The sequence below is a fragment of the Peromyscus leucopus genome, chromosome 7 (genome assembly GCF_004664715.2).
Source record: "Peromyscus leucopus breed LL Stock chromosome 7, UCI_PerLeu_2.1, whole genome shotgun sequence".
In the NCBI taxonomy this organism is placed as follows: domain Eukaryota; kingdom Metazoa; phylum Chordata; class Mammalia; order Rodentia; family Cricetidae; genus Peromyscus; species Peromyscus leucopus.
In genome coordinates this window covers 45,076,837-45,095,254 of record NC_051069.1, presented here as the reverse complement: position 1 = coordinate 45,095,254, position 18,418 = coordinate 45,076,837, and the positions used below count along the sequence as shown (strand labels likewise).

The 18,418-nt window shown below is 42.3% G+C and overlaps 1 protein-coding gene across 1 annotated transcript in view; it reads right to left on the bottom strand.

Moving 5' to 3' along the window:
• LOC114702583 (beta-galactosidase-1-like protein 2) overlaps nucleotides 1-18,418 on the bottom strand; it is a 32,996-nt gene that overhangs the window by 9,524 nt on the left and 5,054 nt on the right. The window contains exons 4-14 of the mRNA XM_037207661.1: nucleotides 16,466-16,534; nucleotides 15,723-15,818; nucleotides 14,747-14,855; nucleotides 10,676-10,768; nucleotides 9,047-9,128; nucleotides 8,023-8,087; nucleotides 7,261-7,345; nucleotides 6,317-6,454; nucleotides 4,545-4,637; nucleotides 3,837-3,937; nucleotides 1-147 (exon numbers count right to left, since the gene is read on the bottom strand). Coding sequence (XP_037063556.1) covers nucleotides 1-147; nucleotides 3,837-3,937; nucleotides 4,545-4,637; nucleotides 6,317-6,454; nucleotides 7,261-7,345; nucleotides 8,023-8,087; nucleotides 9,047-9,128; nucleotides 10,676-10,768; nucleotides 14,747-14,855; nucleotides 15,723-15,818; nucleotides 16,466-16,534 — 1,078 coding nt within the window. The remainder of the gene's footprint in view (nucleotides 148-3,836; nucleotides 3,938-4,544; nucleotides 4,638-6,316; nucleotides 6,455-7,260; nucleotides 7,346-8,022; nucleotides 8,088-9,046; nucleotides 9,129-10,675; nucleotides 10,769-14,746; nucleotides 14,856-15,722; nucleotides 15,819-16,465; nucleotides 16,535-18,418) is intronic.

Sequence of the window (18,418 nt, the reverse complement as noted above, 5' to 3'; positions counted from 1 at the left end):
CTGCCCTCGGTCTTGAATATGACCCCTCGAGGTGAGGAGGCCTCCATGGGAGATGGTGGTCTCATAAAGCGTGTACCCAAAGGACTGGCCATTTCCTTGGTTCACAGGCAGCAGCTCCATGGGGATTGGCTTGACAGACTTGATTGGCTGAGGCAGAGACAGAAGTGACAGCCTTGTTGAAGGGTCAGGCTAGAGAAAAGAAGCTCAGGAGTTGCCACCCATAGCCCACTTCTCCAGGGGGATGACCCCAACAGTCTTGCAAACGGGAGTACTGAAAAGAAATACACAATGATAATCATGCTTACACGTAACATATAAATTATCTTTTTTGCTTTCCCAACAAATCTCACATTTCACTGCACATGACAGCCAGTGAGTTATTCTTATAATTCAGATGAAAAGTTGAAATCCAGAAAAGCATAGGCATTGTGGCTTATGCCTGTAATCCCAGCAGTTGGGGAGCAAAAACAGGCGATTCCTGAAGCAAGTCACGAGAAAGACTAGCCAGAATTGATGAGTTCCAAGTTCAGAGAAGAGACTCTGCCTCAGTTTAGATAGATAGATAGATAGATAGATAGATAGATAGATAGATAATAAATAAATAAATAAATAAATAAATAAATAAATAAATAAATAAATAAATTTAAGCCAGCCTGATCTACAGAGCTAGTTCCAGGATAGCCAGGGCTGCACAAAAAAAAACTCTGTCTTGAAAAACAAACAAATAAATAGATTATATAAATTAATTAATTAAAATTAAAAAAAATTTTTAAAGTACAGAATGATCAAGAAAAGCACATGACATCAACTTTGGACCTCCACATGAATTCACACATATACACAAACACACATGTAGGCACACATGCACACACCTATACACACTACCCACACAACAACAAGAGCTCTTTAGAATTCCTTGGAGAAACGGATGATTCCAAGTCCAAGGAGGCACACAGCCTAGATCCTCCAGGGGAAGGAAACAACAAAGATGTTCGCAGCTATGGGTGTCCTGTCAAGAAGACACAACAGAGGCAGGCGGATCTCTGTGAGTTCCAGGAAAGGCACAAAAATACACAGAGAAACCCTGTCTCTGGAAAAAAAAAAAAAAAGACACAAAAGTCAAACAGAAGGGGTCCTGAGAGACTGCAATGGGCCACTGTGAGCATCAGAGAGATTATAGTAGTGTACAAACAAGCTAAACCTTACACATTTATAACCATACAAAAACCGCAGCAGTGAAACAACCCACTGCACCTTCGGAAGACACATGAATTCATGTTTGTGATTAAAGAAAATACTTGACCTGGCCCGTCCTCTGTACAAACCATGCTTTGTAAGGGTAAAAAGCTGATGAAGGACATTCTTCTGTAGAACTCAAGTTAGTAAATACAAAGGAGTGATAGAACTAAAGCATTTCCAAGGCATTTAATGAAATGTTGGCTTACTTTGTCAACATGGCTTATCGGATGTCATCTGTACCTCTGTCTTCTGCCCCATACTCTTTATAGGACTATTTTATTTTATTATTTCACATGTATGTGTGTTTTGCCTGCCTGTGTGTCTGGGCACTATATGCATACCATCCTCATGGAAACTAGAAGAAGGTATTGGATCCCTTGGAAATGGAGTTATAGACGTTGTGGTCCATTGGGTCCTATGGAAGGATAACTAGTGCTCTCAATCCCTCTAGCACTATAAGATTATTTTAAATCATACCTCAGATGCCACTGAAATTCAATATTTATCTAAAAAAGGGGGAGGCTTTTTAAAAAGAAGTTATCACTATGGTAACATAATCACAATAAAAGCAGTGATGGTTATCATTTCCTAAAACAGGAAATTTTAAAGGAATTTTTTTGGCAACTGACTTTCTATTTATGTACTGTAAATATTTCCAGCACGGTTAATTTCAATGCAATAAGATCAATTGCTGCTAAAACCACTGGGTAGGTACCTGATGAAGAAAGCTGAAAATGAGCATGTACACCAGCACCTAAACCTGCTGACTGGCAGTGAAACCATCTGCACTGTACACAGTGCACAACAATACTACCTGTGAAGGAAGCTCACAAGACAGAGGTGCAGGTGACATCCGATAAGCCATGTTGACAAAGTAAGCCAACATTTCATTAAATGCCTTGGAAATGCTTTAGTTCTATCACTCCTTTGTATTTACTAACTTGAGTTCTACAGAAGAATGTCCTTCATCAGCTTTTTACCCTTACAAAGCATGGTTTGTACAGAGGACGGGCCAGGTCAAGTATTTTCTTTAATCACAAACATGAATTCATGTGTCTTCCGAAGGTGCAGTGGGTTGTTTTGCTGCTGTGGTTTTTGTATGGTTATAAATGTGTAAGGTTTAGCTTGTTTGTACACCACCATAGTCTCTCTGATGCTCACAGATATGCAAATGAAAAACAGTGGCATGACGGTGTACGTACCTGTAATTCTAGTGCTAAGGAAGCTGAGAGGAGATCATGAATTTGAGGCCAGCTTGGCCTACATAGCAAGACCCTATCTCAAAAACATAAATAAATAAAAGCAAAAGTAGAAAACACGGTGCTTAGTTGATAATGTACTGAGTCTGGTTCCCACCACCACATAAACCCAACATGCTGTTACAAGTCTGTATTCAGCCCTTTCTGTGATGCCTGGCTTCTTTTGTGACACTGTCCACACAGAGCTTTCCTGTGCAACCCTAACTACAGCTCTCCAGACATGCAGCCCTCCCTGTCTTTATAAGTGGATCCAGAGTGCCTCAGCTTCTCTGTCTCTCCACATCACCTGCTGCCATGCCATCTGCTCCTGTTCAGCCTTTCAGTCATAATACCACCCTGACTAGAGTGTTCACGGAATCCTGTGACTGTCCAGCACATGGTCTATATCTCTATAACAATGATAATAAATCTCAGTTCCTCCACCTATGGCCCATAACCCTCCAATCTGTTCTTCATGCATTCTTCTTACTCATTAGACTGAAAGTTGTCTAGAATAACATCCTGATGGTACAGTTCCAAAAGAGTGATATTTGGTGAATTTTGTAGGGATAAGCATGCAGTGTTTCCTTAGACCAGTTTTCAATCTGTGTTCCTGGGAACCCTAGCTAGAAGTGAGAACATCTTAGAGAAGGGATGGCTGCTGCTTACAGGAGAGGAAAGTTTAGTGCTCCAGAACTAACACCCTGACTAACCTCGTTTATGTTTTATATGTTAAACTTAACGATAAGTTTAGAGAAAGCATTCCTTTATGAAAAACAAAAGATTAAACATCATTGCCCTAGGTCTAGTTAATGTATTTCCATTATATCATATGTTAAGAAGGCAGGGGATAGGGTTGGAGAGATGGCTGAGTGGGTAAGGGCAGTGTGCTGTTGTTGCAAAGGACTTGGATTCAGTTCCCAGCACCCATATATGTCACCCACAATAGTTTCTAACTCCAGTTCCAGGGGATCTGAGCCCTCTTCTGGCCTCCACAGACACACATGTGGTCCACTCATACATTCAGGCATTCACACATTAAAGGAATCTTTAAAAAGGAAGGAAGAAAAAAAGAATACAGAAAGAAAGGAAGAAAAAGAAAGAGAGAAAGAAAGGAAAGAAAAAAAGGAAGGAAGACAGAGAGAGTGTGTGTTCACAGCTAGATCATGAAAGGGACTGTTTCCAGTGTTATACAATAGGTTTCCCACTCTGAAATGTAAAACTTGTGAAGGAACTAACACTTCCAAGGATTCATTTGGTTCCTTGGTCATCTGCTCCTTAGTCTTTGAACTGTCCCTACATCTCCTATTTCTTTTTTCCCAAAGTGATACCATGTGTCAATATCCAAGAAACACTCACCTGGCTCAGATGGGGCAGGACTTCCCATAGGGTCATGAAATATAAGAATTTCAATGGTGTATAGGTAAATACATTTGTAGGTTTTCGTTTATTGGAAATATCTGCAATGAAAAGCAGATGGCTGGCCTAAATCCCATGACCTACCCAACACCATTCAAAGACATCAGGTACCCTGCTGTCCCACAGCCTCCCCAAATGAAGGACTCAGTCACATGGTCTGATTTTCCTAACTCCAGGAAGACTTAAGGCAAGTGCTAATGAGTAAGGGTCCTCTCCTATTCTTAGACATTCAAAGAAGGACCCTTATTGTCCTAGAAAAGAGGAGCTTGTTGACCCCAGCTGGTAGACCTAGAGATCTCAACCTACCTGTTCATTAGAATCTCCTGAAGCCCAGCTACAAACACACATGCTCTCAGGCTCCACCCTTTCTTCCACCCTAACCCAGGCATGCTTGCTGAATAGCTCAGAAGAAGGGGAGCTGGAAACTCTATCTTTTAGAAGGTCTAGAGGATACCAGGCATAGCCAAATCAAGCAACATGGTCCCGTGCTGATCACATGAGAGCAGACCCTGTATTTCGTGTATTTCCAGTGCTGATGCTAAACTGGATCAAACTGGGTTTCTCCCCCAAAAGATCTTCATGCATTCCACCCCACCTCCTCCCAGAGCAGATCCCACTGAAGAAATCTAAGTCACCGTTCAGACTGACCTTGCTGGGTACCTGTAACAGAGCGAAAAAACTCTTGAAACACCCTATATTCGGGCGTGTGTGCGCCAGCCTCCGTCAGCAGTGCATTGTAGTCTAAAGGACACAGAAAAATGGGTCATTTCCCCCACGAAAACCTTAGGATTAGCTTCTCTCCTTATGAAGAGGGAAAAAAACAAACCTTAGCTCTGAGCAAAAAGATCCATAACACAGCAACCTCCAGGGGAGAGCTTTGGGTACATGACAAGAGAAGCCCATGTATCTAAAGTCTAGATAAAAGGCCTCTGCAGAGCTTTGATGGGCATGGGGGTGTTAGAGGAAGCAAACTGCACCAGTCCATGGGCTGTAGTAAGTCCTGGCTGACAGCCTGTAATGCCCCATTGCAGTGGCTTATCCTTCCTATCCAATTTCTTCTTTCTTGTTCTCTTTCTTGTTCTTCTTGCTCTCATTCTTCTTGTTATTGTTCTCATTCTCCTTCCCCTTCTCCTTCCCCTTCTTCCTCTTCTTCTCTTCTTCTTCATCCCCTTCTTCCCCTTCTTCTTCCCTTCTCCTCCTCCTCCTCCTCTTCTTCCGTCTTCTTCTTGAGACAGGGTTTATCTGTATAGCCTTGGCTGTGCACCACCAATGCCTGGCCTAATTTCTTTGATTTTTAATAAATCAATACTTTATTAAAATTTAAATTTATGACATTCAAAACACACTGTGAAGGTAATAAAAGAGATAGGCTACATACTGTGACAAAACATTTGCCAAGCATATATTTAACAAAAGGCCTTCCATCTGGCGCTCAGATTTTTCAAATTTTCAAAATTACAAAAAAAAACAAAGAAGCAACCTTTCTAAAAATACTTTTTAAAAATGGAACAAAGATGTGCATAGATACTTCCACAAAAAAATTAAACAAATGGCAAGTCAGCAAATGGAAATATGTTCAAAATCATTAGTCATTAGGAAGATGCAAATTAAAACCATGATTAATACTAGGACATACCTGTCAGAATGATTACATTAAACAGAATCAAGAATGGAAAGGATGTGGAAGAAATAGAGATCTTGTGTTTCTAAATAAACTATTGGCTTTTCATCTTAAATTTCCCACTTGGTTTCTTGGGAGATTTGGATAGTTTGAATGTAATTGGGCTCCCATAAGCTCATAGAGATTGGTGCTATTAGGAGGTGTGGCTTTGTTGGAGGAAGTGTGTCACTGTGGGGGTGGGCTTTGAGGTCTCATATATGCTCAAGTCGTGCTCAGTGTCTCAGACCACTTCCTGTTGCCTGCAGCTCAAGATGTAGGACTCTCAGCTCCTTCTCTGGCACCATGTCTGCCTGCATGCCACCATGTCCCACCATGATGATAATGGACTAAATCTCTAAACTGTAAGTTGCCACCTCAATTGAATATTTTCCTTTGTAAGAGTTGCTGTGATCATGGTGTCTCTTCATAGAAACCCTAACTAAGATAGAGGCAAAGAAAAATACATTTGTGGATACTCTGGTACTCTTAGGAGATCCAAAGCAACAGATAAAGCCAAGTTCTATGCAGCAGATAAGCAAGACTAAGCTACTAACCTCTCTGCTCACAAAGTCTCAGAAAGCCAAGACCCCAATATCTAGTGTGGTCACAAACAAATACTAAATCTTCAGTGCCCAACATACATAAAGTCAAAACAGATGAAGAGATCCATAGATTTCCCTTAGAGGCCTAACCTAGTATGTTCTAGACTCAATAAGAAAGAAGCCTAGATTAGAGATAATTCTGGGGGCCTAGTACTTGCCATAGCTGGTCACTACAGGTAGATAACCATCTGAAGACTCAGCTCCACCTATAAAGCCAAAGTTGGTGCCGCCATGGAACATGTAGAAGTTGAAGGAAAACCCGAAGGTGAACATCTCACGCACATCCTTCATCAGCACTGCAGAAAGATAGGAAAGAAAGGGGGAAGCAGGGGTGGGATTCTGATTTAAGAATTCACAGCTTGTGGTGTATATTCAAACTACCTAGACCTGAACCCTTCAAGGTCTGCTAGAGCTCATGCCCAGAAAAACATGTTAGATAATCCAGGACTGGTTGGAGTAGTTGGCAGTGTTTGTTTTCACGATCCAAAATCACTTATTACTTCTTTCTCTAGGTTTCATATTTGGGTGAATCTTTCTTTTTAGCATACAAACTGTATATCAAATATTGCTCATGACTTTTTAGGGGCATACCTGTGTCCAGCTTACTATTTCTATAGCACTTACCAACTTCTTAGTGACTAATCTGAAATGATGGCAGCAGTCACATTGACCTTCAACTCCATTTAAATGGCCATCGTCCATTCTCCAGGGAGAGTAAGAGAATGATGAGTTAAAATCAGCTGAATTGGGGTTATATAACTTCCTACTTCTATATCCAGCACACCTCCATGGTATTTCCATCTCACAGAATAATTTATTCTCATTACTTTTATAGCCTTGGTTAAGTGTATTTATAATGAAAACTATAGAAATTTAAGTTCCTGTTGCAATGATCCCAGAGGTGCTCACACTCTATGGCCACTCCATCTGAGAAGATATCTAGAAGGTATCTACTTAGCTAGGTTGATGTTTATATGATACAACATCTGGGAGTCTTGTCCCTAAACCTTGAGTACACTAACCAGCTAGAAAAAAAAAAAAGACAGACCAGTGCCCCTGGTGTCACATGCTTCCCTGAAAAAGTCAGTAAAGGAGGACTCACTCTGTGGATCTCCAAAGTGGCGGAGAGCTCCCCATGTGTCAAAAGAGTTTGATGTATATACCATCATCAGTATAGGGCTTCTACCCTAAAGGAAGGGGGAAAAAAACACATTCATTTAGGAAGCTTTTCCACAATTCTGAAGCACTGACCTGCCTGCAAGGGACTGTGAAGCCCGGTGCTCCATGCCCTTTAACTGAAAGCACCCTGCCTCATCCCAGGAGCTCTGAGTTCTGCTCTCCCCTATTCACATGATCATTCCAGCCACATGGTCTCCTCATGTGATGTCACTGATTTCATCTTTTCCAAGCTTTGGGAGGAGGCGTGGACCAACTGCCTTTCAAGACATCCTAAAAGTAGAATCTGGAAATTTCTAAAAACAGAATCTTTTCTTTCTCCTGGGTGACCAGAGCAGAGGTCTGGTAAGAAACGTCAGACACATTTTAAATGTTCGACTATGTGGGGCTGCATTGGTGAAAGGATTATGACAACTGCTGGACTTTCAACTAACAGCAGAAAGCAATTCCCTAGAAAGCAGAGTGAGCAAGAGTTAAGAATACAGCACTCAGCCACTATGGCCTATGGACCAAGTGTTCCGGATTTATACAGTTTGAACCTAAAACCACATCTAATAGATATTTAAGGACACTGAAGATTCAAATTTTAACTAAACTAATTACTACTAACGTTTCCCTCAATAAGTATGCCAAGCAGTCAAGGGTAGGGCAAGAAGCAAAGTGTCTGTAATGTCTGATAGGTCTTTACTTGAATGGATTCGAGGTCTTCATATGTTTGTTTCCTTATATTCTTCATGTGGACAGTGGCCAGCACTGTGGATAGAAAGAACACACATGAGTTCCTGCCATGACCACACAGGGCAGGGGCACAAGACCCTCCCAGAACCAGACCGCAGAGTCTGGGCCACACCTCTTGGACATATGCCTCCCAGATTCTCACTTCAGTACTTCCGTAGCCAGAGCTAGCAATAAAGACATGATGCTACTCTGAGAGCCACATAGGTACATACAAAGGGATTTCACACATGGTCTTTCACTTAGAACTTATAGTGATGATCTTGAAAGTTAAAAAGATGGTTAAAATGTGCCATATGCCACAAATTAATATACAAAAAGAAAATAAAATTAAGACTCCAAAAGTTGACATTTTTGGTTGTGGGGGTCAAACCGAGGACCTCTTTTCATACTTGACTTCTAGTTCAGAACACTGTTTTAGCTTTCCAGCTACAATAGAGAAGGGCCACCAAAAAGACCAGGGACAAGGGTCTTGGAAGAGAATGGAGCTGACAAAATTGCTCAGAGGAAAGAACTTCAGAAATTGCTTTTCTCAGTCTTGGTCTCTATGCATTCATTTTTTCTTCTTTGCGAGATTGACCCCATGGGCACATGCTAAGCAAATGCTCTACCCCTGAGAATTACCCCTCTCCTACGCCACTCCCAACTCTGCTTTTATTCTTTGGACTCATTCATTCAGAGAATTGCCAAGTCTGGGTCCATGGCAATCCTACAACTCTGAAATGCCTCCATTCTCTGTTGTTCAGTCAAGGACACTTGTCAGAGCTGGAGACAACTTTTACTTGTCAAACTAAAAGTTTGAAAGGGTGGAGTAACACTCTGGTCATAACAGCTGGTGTGCAGCAAGGTTGGGTCCTACTTCCTAGCTCAGTTTTCACCACAAGTTCTTACCACCAGGAAGTGCAAGCATAAAGCATAGAAAGACCTGTGCTTTTTCAACGTGACCAGTGTAGAAACAAATGCAACCAATACCATACCATTTTTCAAGTGGCCCTTTCTCAGATTCAGACCATCATCTGCAGTCATGAGCAGCTCACTGATCCCTCTTGACACCAAAGCCTAAGGAGAAATTCAGTAAGAGAAATGAGTTGCCCCTCATTCCATGAGATTGCCTCTTCCTAGGGGTGGAGGAAAAAAGCCAAAACTATGCCAATGGAAATACCACAGTGACGTTGAGACATGGAGAGGAGAGCTTGATCTCCCCATGCAACCACTTTTAAGTTAAAACAAAAATATCAGTTCTGCCTCAGTCACATTCCTCAAGAGCAGTTCCAATTCCAAACCTCCCAGAGGAGGCAGAGAGGCAGTTGCATCACCCAATGCACTGATTTCCCCCAAAGGACCTCCAGGGGTTTCTCCAAGCCAGAGAACAGAAAAATGAATGCTTCTGTCCATGCTGCAGCCAAATTACCATACCTCGTGAGCCAAATCCACAGGACACAATTTCTTCAGTAGTTTCTTCAGTCAGTGGGAAGGGCAGGTAAACCCTTTATAATTTATTTTTTTAAAACTGGGTAAATAGCTCTGTTGGTTGAGTGCTTGTGTATCACGCACAAAGCCTTGAGCTGGAGCATCAGCAACACATAGACTGGATGTGGCGATACTCGCCTATAATCCTAGCCCTTGGGAGGTAGAGGCAGGAGGATCAAAAATTCAAAGTCATCCTGAGAGCAGGAGGAAAAGGGACTACAGAACAGAAAGTGGAACAGAGACAAGGGAACAGTATAATAGGTCTAGTACAAATGTATCAGCAATGAATGTAAACAAGCTAGTTCCTCATTCACAAAAGTTCTTGGTGGTGGTGGTTGTAAGGATTATTGCTCACTATCAACGTGGCAGGACCTCAAATAACTTGAGGGGTGGGTCTTCACGCCTGTGGAGGATTATCTCAATGATATGAACTGCAGCAGGAAGATCCATCTGGATTGTGAACAGGACCATTCCCTGGGCTGGGGGCCCTGGGCTGTAGAAAGCAAGCTAGGCCCGGAAAGGAGGTGTGAGGAGAGCGGCTGTTCCCGGCTGCAGCTGCTTTCACTTCCCCGGCTTGATGGACCTTAAACCATGAGCTGAAATAAGTCCTCTCTTCCTTAAATTGCTTTTGTCAGAATATTTTTTATCACAGCCAGAGAGAAAAGAAACTAAAAGAGTGGTATTTGAGACAGGGTCTCATGTCACCCAGGCTGACCTCTAACTCACGGTATAGCTGAAGGTGATCTTGACCTGTTGACCCGCCTGCCTCCACCTCTCCCAAATCAACAACAAACCTGGCTGTGTACAGCATATGCTACTTTTAAATACCCTAAGTATCCGATGGATACATCGGAAAGTAAAAGAATGGAAAAGCACATATTGAATGTCACCCAAAAGGAAGCTGAGATATTCATAGAAAGTAAAGCTGTCCTAGTGTGGGTCTCTGCCATATATCAGAGCCATCTGTGTTATTTCCAGGCTACTGACTAGAATATAACCAAAAAAAATCACAAATAAAGCTGGCCCTATTCATCTTCATACTTCACAGTTCTGGACAAGCTACAGGTATTCAGGACATGTTTGCTCCACAATATAACAGACTCCAAGAAGCAGAGAAAAAGTAAAAGAGCACTTACTGTTTTTACATACGCCATATATTTTTTATCCATATAGTAGGAGCCATATTCATTATCAATTTGCACGGCAATGATAGGACCTCCTTTTCTATACTGAGGGTCAAGGAGATAAGAATGTAAGAGTGAGATCCTGGTGGGAAAAGACTGGATGTTCTGAATACTGGGCACACATGTAAAAACAGCACTCCCAACCCCAGACTGGACCACAGTGCTGCTCATTTCTCTCACTCAGTACCAGCGGCTCTATGTGAGAAGTCAAATGCTTCCAAAATAGTTCCCTTAAAAACATGCCCTGAGTAACTACCATTTCCCCACAGTTAAATGTGTTAATTGTGAGGTCTAAAACTTCCAGAGTCACCCTTCCCATCTCTCAAGAGCTTTGCATTTAGAGGGGCACTGCCTTCCAGAGTCACCCTTGCCATCTCTCAAGAGCTTTGCATTTAGAGGGGCACTGCCTTCACACCTGCACCCTCTCATCTTCATTTGAAATGCCGTAGGCCCTATGTTAAGATTAACTTGCCTGGACCATCAGCCCCTCTATTTCCCGCCATCTTGCCTCTTCACCCTCATAGCCAAACTTATAATATATTTCCTCAAATTTCCTTCAGGAACATGTAGGATAACCACAAGGTACCTCACCTGGCATGTAGGGGCGGAAAAACACTATAAGGAATATATCCATGCCAATGATGTAGTTAGCCATGTCAGAGCATCCAGGACTGTGTATTCCTATGACTGAAGTGTTTACACACTCAAACCAGACCATAATGACTGAGGAGAAATTTTAGACAGGGTTGAAACTGGAAGATATTAAGCAAACAGCAAACACTTGATCCCTAAGTTTTTTGGCGTGGAAGTTAAAAAGGACACAAAGACTAAAGGTGCATTTTTAACTTTCTTAACTGCATGTCCCTTAGCTGACAAACACTGAAAGACTTTCAAAACCAGCTTCTTCCCTTTTCCCTTTCACTCTGCATCTCTCCAATGAAGAATAGAGCAGAAAAGAAGAAAGATCCAGAAGCTGTCAGTACCCAGAAAGATCTGAGGCAGAAGATCTAGAATTTGATAAATTTGATTGAAATATTCTAGAGAGGAATTCTCAGTAGTAAGGAAGTACTGACTCATGAGGCTACAGGAGAATGTTTCCAAGACCCCTCAACATCACTAGGCTCTGGATGAGGTAAAACTCACTCAGCAGTTTCCAGGCTAAAGTTTCAAGGCTGCAGTATTCTAAGTTAGGAAGGGTAAGCACATTGGCTAACAGCAATGAAAAGGTCCTAGGTTCTGTTCTGTTCGGTTCTGGAGACAGGTTCTCACTATGCAGCCTTGGTTGACCTGGAATTCATGAAGTAGACAGTTTGTCCTTGAGCTCATGTGCCTGTCTCTATCTCCTAAGTGTTAAGATTAAAGATGTATACCACCATACCCAGCTTGAGTTTTAATTGTATCAAAAACTGGTCTCAAACTCCTTATGACCAGGAAGATGATGTTGAACTTCTGGCCCTGATGCTTCTACCCTTTGACTTCTGGGATTACAAGCTTGAAACACCACACTGGTTTATGAGGTGCTGAGGATTTAACCCAGGGCTTTTGTGGAAGGCAAGGACTCTACCAACTGAGCTATATCCCTAACCTATGATGTTCTATTTATGTTCTGCCAATATAATAGCAACCAGCTGCTTGTAGTTATTGGTACAGTGAAGAAGAGTGTGCCCTGGGAACTTAAGTTTTAATGTACTTTGTTTACATTAATTTAAGTAGCCACGTGTGTCTATGGCCACTTTGTCTCTGAAAAGGACCATCTCGCCTATCGCCCAAATGTGCTCTGGCGCGTGTAGTTTGGTCACTTATGAGTTTTAATATTTTCCTTGAGTAATTATAGTTAGTCTATTCCCAGCAAGTTCAGCCATGTGAAGCATTCATCTAGGCATATGCAATTTGGGACATTGCTTTCATTTAATATATACTAATGTAAAATAATTACTGTGAGGATAAAATGAGTTGGGAAAGTACTAATTTCCTTGTGCAAAGCTTGATATCTAATAGATGTTATGGTGGTTTGAATAAAAATGGCCTCCATAAGCCCATAGGGAGTGGCACTATTAGGAGGTGTGGCCTTATTGGAGTAGGTGTGGCTTTGTTGGAGGAGGTCTGTCACTAGGAGAGTGGGCTTTGAGGTCTCAGAAGCTCAACCCTGGCCAGTGTGTCACTGTCATCTCATGCTGCCTGCAGACCATGATGTAGAACTCTCAGCTCCTTTTCCAGCACCATTTCTACCTGCATGCCACCATGCTTCCTGCATGATGATGCAATGGACTGAACCTCTGAACTGTAGGCCAGCCCCAATTAAATGTTTTCCTTTCTAAGAGCTGCTGTGATCATGTTATCTCTTCACAGCAATAGAAACCATAACTAAGATATAAATGATTAAACTTTATTGCTCTCTACTAATTTTCTACATAGTGTAGACATTCTTCAACCTAATGTGCAGGTCTGTCTCAACTAAAGCCGACCTAAGTTGAAAATATACATACATACACAGGTGATAGATAAAAGATAGATAGATAGATAGATAGATACATACATAGATACATACATACTTACATACATACATACATACTTACATACATACATAGGAAATAGATACATATAAATGTGTTAATATATGGTGTACCCCAATAAAGTTTTCCTGGTGATCAGAGGACAGAGCCAGGCACTAGATTAGACATAGAGGCTAGACAGTGGTGGCACACACCCTTAATCCTATCACTCAGGAGGCAGAGATCCAGATGGAGTTCAAGATCCAGTGAGTTCAAGGCCACACTGGGCTACATGAGAGAAACAGCCAGGCAGTGGTGACACATGCCTATAATCCCAGGAAGTAATATGACAGGACACAGAAAGGTATATAAGGTGTGAGGAAACAGGAACTTTCCTCTCTCTTAAGACTGAGGATTTCGCCCGGGCGGTGGTGGCACACACCTTTAATCCCAGCACTCGGGAGGCAGAGCCAGGCAGATCTTTGTGAGTTCGAGGCCAGCCTGTTCTACAGAGAGAGATCCAGGAAAGGTGCAAAGCTACACAGAGAAACCCTGTCTCGAAAAACCAAAAAAAAAAAAAAAAAAAAAAAAAAAAAGACTGAGAATTTCATAGAGGCTTATGGCTGCCTTGCTCTGCTTCAATGATCTTTCAGCTTTCACCCCAATGTCTGGTTCTGGGTTTTTTTTTTTTTTTTTTTTATTAATAAGACCTTTTAAGATTCGTGTTACATACATACACACATAGATAATAGATAGAAAATAGATAGATACATACATACAGAGATATAGATAGATAGAAGATAGATAGATACATACATACATAGATATAGATAGATAGATAGATAGATAGATAGATAGATAGATAGATAGATAGATAGATAGATAGGCAGACATAATTTTTAAAAGACTTAAGCTTTCATACTGTTATCAGGTCAAATGCCCTTATCTCAACTACTATAAGTCAGACACCATTTGACTGTACTCCTTTTCATGTTCCTGAATTGTTTGAGGGACCATGACCTCTACAACGTGACTCCCCTAAATCACTGTTAGTGATGCACTGGCATGTAGCTGCCTGTGAAAGCTTAGAGAATCATCACTAATTCTAACTTCTGGTAATTCTGAGTGCAAGCTAATAACCAACAGGTCAAAGCAAAGACACAGAACGTTCTTCCAAGTGTCCTGACAGTGGAAGAGCAGACCAGAGCTGAGCAGGTGGTGTGGAAAGGCAAAAGAAGAGTAGTTAAATCCAGGCCCTGCCCCCACTTTGAGACAAGATCTCAGTATGTAGCCTAGGCTGGATCCTTTCACATCTCCTGCCAGAGGCTGGGATTACAGCATACACCATCATGCCCAATTAAAGTCTAAAGCCACAGCTTTGTTAACTAAGTAACTGGAATTCCTGGCTACTAATACACAGTAGCCAGCATATGCTCCCTGCTTCTCAGAGCACAGAAAGTGGCAAACACTAGCCAGGAAATCGATCTGGCAATCACTTTCCTTACTGGCAGAGATGAGGATTAGGTTTTACCTGGAATGGTGCGATCCTGGGAATCAGATGGTCAAAATACTTATTCACGGCTCCAGTGAATCCCTTGTAAGTTGTCCGCAGCTTCATTTTTGGATCCTTGAGTAACCAGCTATGATTGAAAAGGTAAGATTCAGACTCAGGATGGGAACCAGTCATAAGGAATGTTCCCACAAAGGAGATCTAAAACACAGCCCACATTCGCATGGCCACACAGAACAGTGAGATGTGAGAATGGGGTCCAGCTTTAAATTAAAATGGGGTCCAGTTTAAATTAAAAACACCCCAGCACCCCCAAGATGCGTGGGGTGAGAGGGGTGGGGCACGGGGGGGGGGAGGACTTTATAACTGTATTCCAAGACGGAGTTCACCAACTACACCCAAAAAGCCAAGTCAGACCTGCTGTCTATTTATTAAATAGTTTTGTTGGCACAACTGTACCAGTTGTTTATATATTTTCACTGCAGTTTGCAGGCTAACTTCAGAGGCTGCCTGTGTCTCAGAAAGCCTGAAATATTTTCTCTCTGGACTTTGTATCCAAATCTTGTTATCTATGTAGCACTGACTAGCCGAATGCTCACGATGTAGCCCAGGATGGCCCCAAATTTGTGACAATCCTCCCACTTCAGCTGGGATCACTAGATGGCCTTTTACAGAAAAAATGTATTAACCTCTGTTATGGAAAAAGATGGTTGCATGGCTGTTTAGAAGTGCTTGTGTTTGTGTGTATGAGAGATGGAGAGCCTGCTCCCACTGGAAAGTCCTCAGCTAGGAAAAGAAAAACAGCCCTGACAGATGGTCCCGCTGCAACCTGTATAAACTTTGAATGCATTAACTAAGAGAAAAACAGCCAGACTCAAAACCATACCTGTAAGTACCTGCCATCAATAAACAAAACGGTGCAGATTTTCTAAATGTATACAGAAGTAAAGCCCTGTGAAAATGCTTCCTACCCAGGGACGTTCAGACCACAACTCACCTGGGCAAGCCTCCAAGGTCTAAGTCACTGCCAACATAGGGACCTGGACACAGAATGACCCAGAGCCCCTCCCCTGATGCCATGGTGATAAAAGTTCTGGAAAGAAAGCAGTCACAGTAACATTACCCCCCAAAGCAGGGGCTTGGCATGATGGCTGTCCTTCCTTCCTTCCTTCCTTCCTTCCTTCCTTCCTTCCTTCCTTCCTTCCTTCCCTCCCTCCCTCCCTCCCCCCCTCCCTTCCTCCCTCCTTCCCTTTCTCCCTCCTTCCTTCCTTTCTTCCTTCCTTCCTTCCTTCCTTCCTTCCTTCCTTCCTTCCTTCCTTCCTTCCTTCCTTCCTTTTCAATCATAGCTGGTTACTCAAGGATCCAAAAATGAAGCTGCTGACAACTTACAAGGGATTCACTGGAGCCATGAATCCGTATTTCAACCATCTGGTTCCCAGGATAGCAAGCAAAAAGTTATTAGAGCTTTTGGCTGGCTAGCAAGGCAGAATTAGAGGCTGGGAATCAGTGGCACACACCTTTAATTCCAGCAGTAAGGAAGCAGAGGCAAGCAGACCTCTGTGAGTGTGCAGCCAGCCTGGTCTGCATAGATAATTCCAGGCCATCTAGGGTTATATGGTGAGACCCTGCCTCAAAACAGCAACAAAAAGGCAAGAACCAAAAGGCAGAGCAATACATCCATTCCTTCATCCAATCCCCCAGGTACATCCTTCTCTGAATCTCAGAAGTATAAACACGTACATGAGGTCCAGGTTTTCAATGAAATGAAACTGGCCCACTGCTGGCTCGTGGAGATTCCAAGGGACATGCCTGTCATGCGGAAAAAGAAAAGCGTAAGAAGCTCCCCCATCGTGCGCTTCTTCTGCACTGACTCCTCCACTTGTAACACAGAAACAAGCTTCTCTCTACTTGGAGGAAGCTGAAAGTTTCAGCAGTGAAGCCTCCAGTGTGGACACCTGCATTCCAAGCACTGAGGAGGCTGATGCAGGGGCATCGCCAGTGTAAGACCAGCTAGCTATACAGGAAGTCCTGTGCTGGAAAAGAACAAACAGAAACTGTTGGGTGTGGTGGTACATGCCTGGAATACCATCACTTTGGGGGCTGAAGCGGGAGACTCACAAGTTTGAGGGCAGTCTAGGCTACATAGTGAGAATCTGTTAAAAACAAAAAACAAAAAAAAACCCAGGCCTAGTGACACATGTCCTTAATTCCTGCTAAGGATGATGAGGGGAGGGGTACAAAGTTCAGTGACTAATTCTGGTAGAGAGTTCAAGGATAGCTTCAGCAATTTAGCAAGACCTGGTCTCAAAATAAAAAGTCAAAAGGGCTTGTACCTAGTTCAGTGGTGTGTGTGTGTGTGTGTGTGTGTGTGTGTGTGTGTGTGTGTGTGTGTGTAAAAGAGAGAGAGAGACAGAGAGAGACAGAGAGAGAGACAGAGAGAGAGAGAAATGATAGATGTTTTGGGTGCAATGGAGAAAAGGAAATGAAATATGCCAGTTGGAACAAACAATAGAGTAGACACCTAGAATAAAAGGCCAGTGGTGGGTTTTTAAAATATAATGAAAGAGCTGGACATTGTGGTGCACGCCTTTAATCCCAGCACTCGGGAGGCAGAGGCAGTCAGATTTCTGAGTTCAAGGCCAGCCTGGTCTACAGAGCAAGCTCCAGGACAACCGGAGCTACACAGAGAAACCCTGTCTCAAAAAAAAGAAAGAAAGAAAAAGAAAAGAAAAGTAGATATAATGAAAAAACTATCTTAAACAACAATAGAATAAAATAGAAGACGGAATAAAGAGAGCACTATGGGATGTGCGCATGTGAGATCTGGTCAAGAACTCCAGCATACAAGTCACTGGAGCCCTGTAGCAAGGAGAAGAGCAAAAAATACTTGGAAAAAAAAAACAGTCAAAATGTTCCAAATTTGATGAAACCAATAAATTATATACAGAATCTACCTCAATAATCTCAACACGGGCTGGAGAGATGGCTCAGCAGTTAAGCACTGTTGCTCCTGCAGAGGACCCAGGTTTGATTCCCAGCACCTACAGCCATCCACAACCTCAGTTCCAGGGGTCCTCTTCTGACCTCTGCAGGCCTGTTTACTGCAGGCCCCCAGTTCTGGCATACAACTTTTCATACTGTCTGTGAGTTACTTTAACATCTCTTTGTCATATTCATTCTATTTCTTTTTATCTGCAACATTTCATGTGTGTGTGTGTGTGTGTGTGTGTGTGTGTGTGTGTGTATTTCATATATATGTTGAACATATATTTTATATGTATTATTTTACATACTTATATTAATATTATACACATACAAGATAAAAATATTGTAGTGTGATTATCATTGGAATCTCGTACGATTTTGTCAATAAAAAAAAAAAAAAAAACAGTATGTGGCCATCTGGGTGAGTCTCCAAAACAATCTTTCAGTTTTGTTCTTGAGTTTTGATTTGTGACAGGGTCTCAATGTATATCCCAGACTGGCCTCAAATGTGTGATCCTCCTGACTCAGCCTCCCACGTGTCAGGCTCACGGGTGTGTATCGCTGCTTTCAGCTCTTGTCATTTGGTTTTGACCCTTCCTGCTTTTGAACTGGAACTTTCGACATCAGACATCTTGTTCTTAAGCCTCAAGTCTACAGCAGTGGAGACTTCTCATCCCCAGTAACTGCATGAGCAATTCTTTATCATCA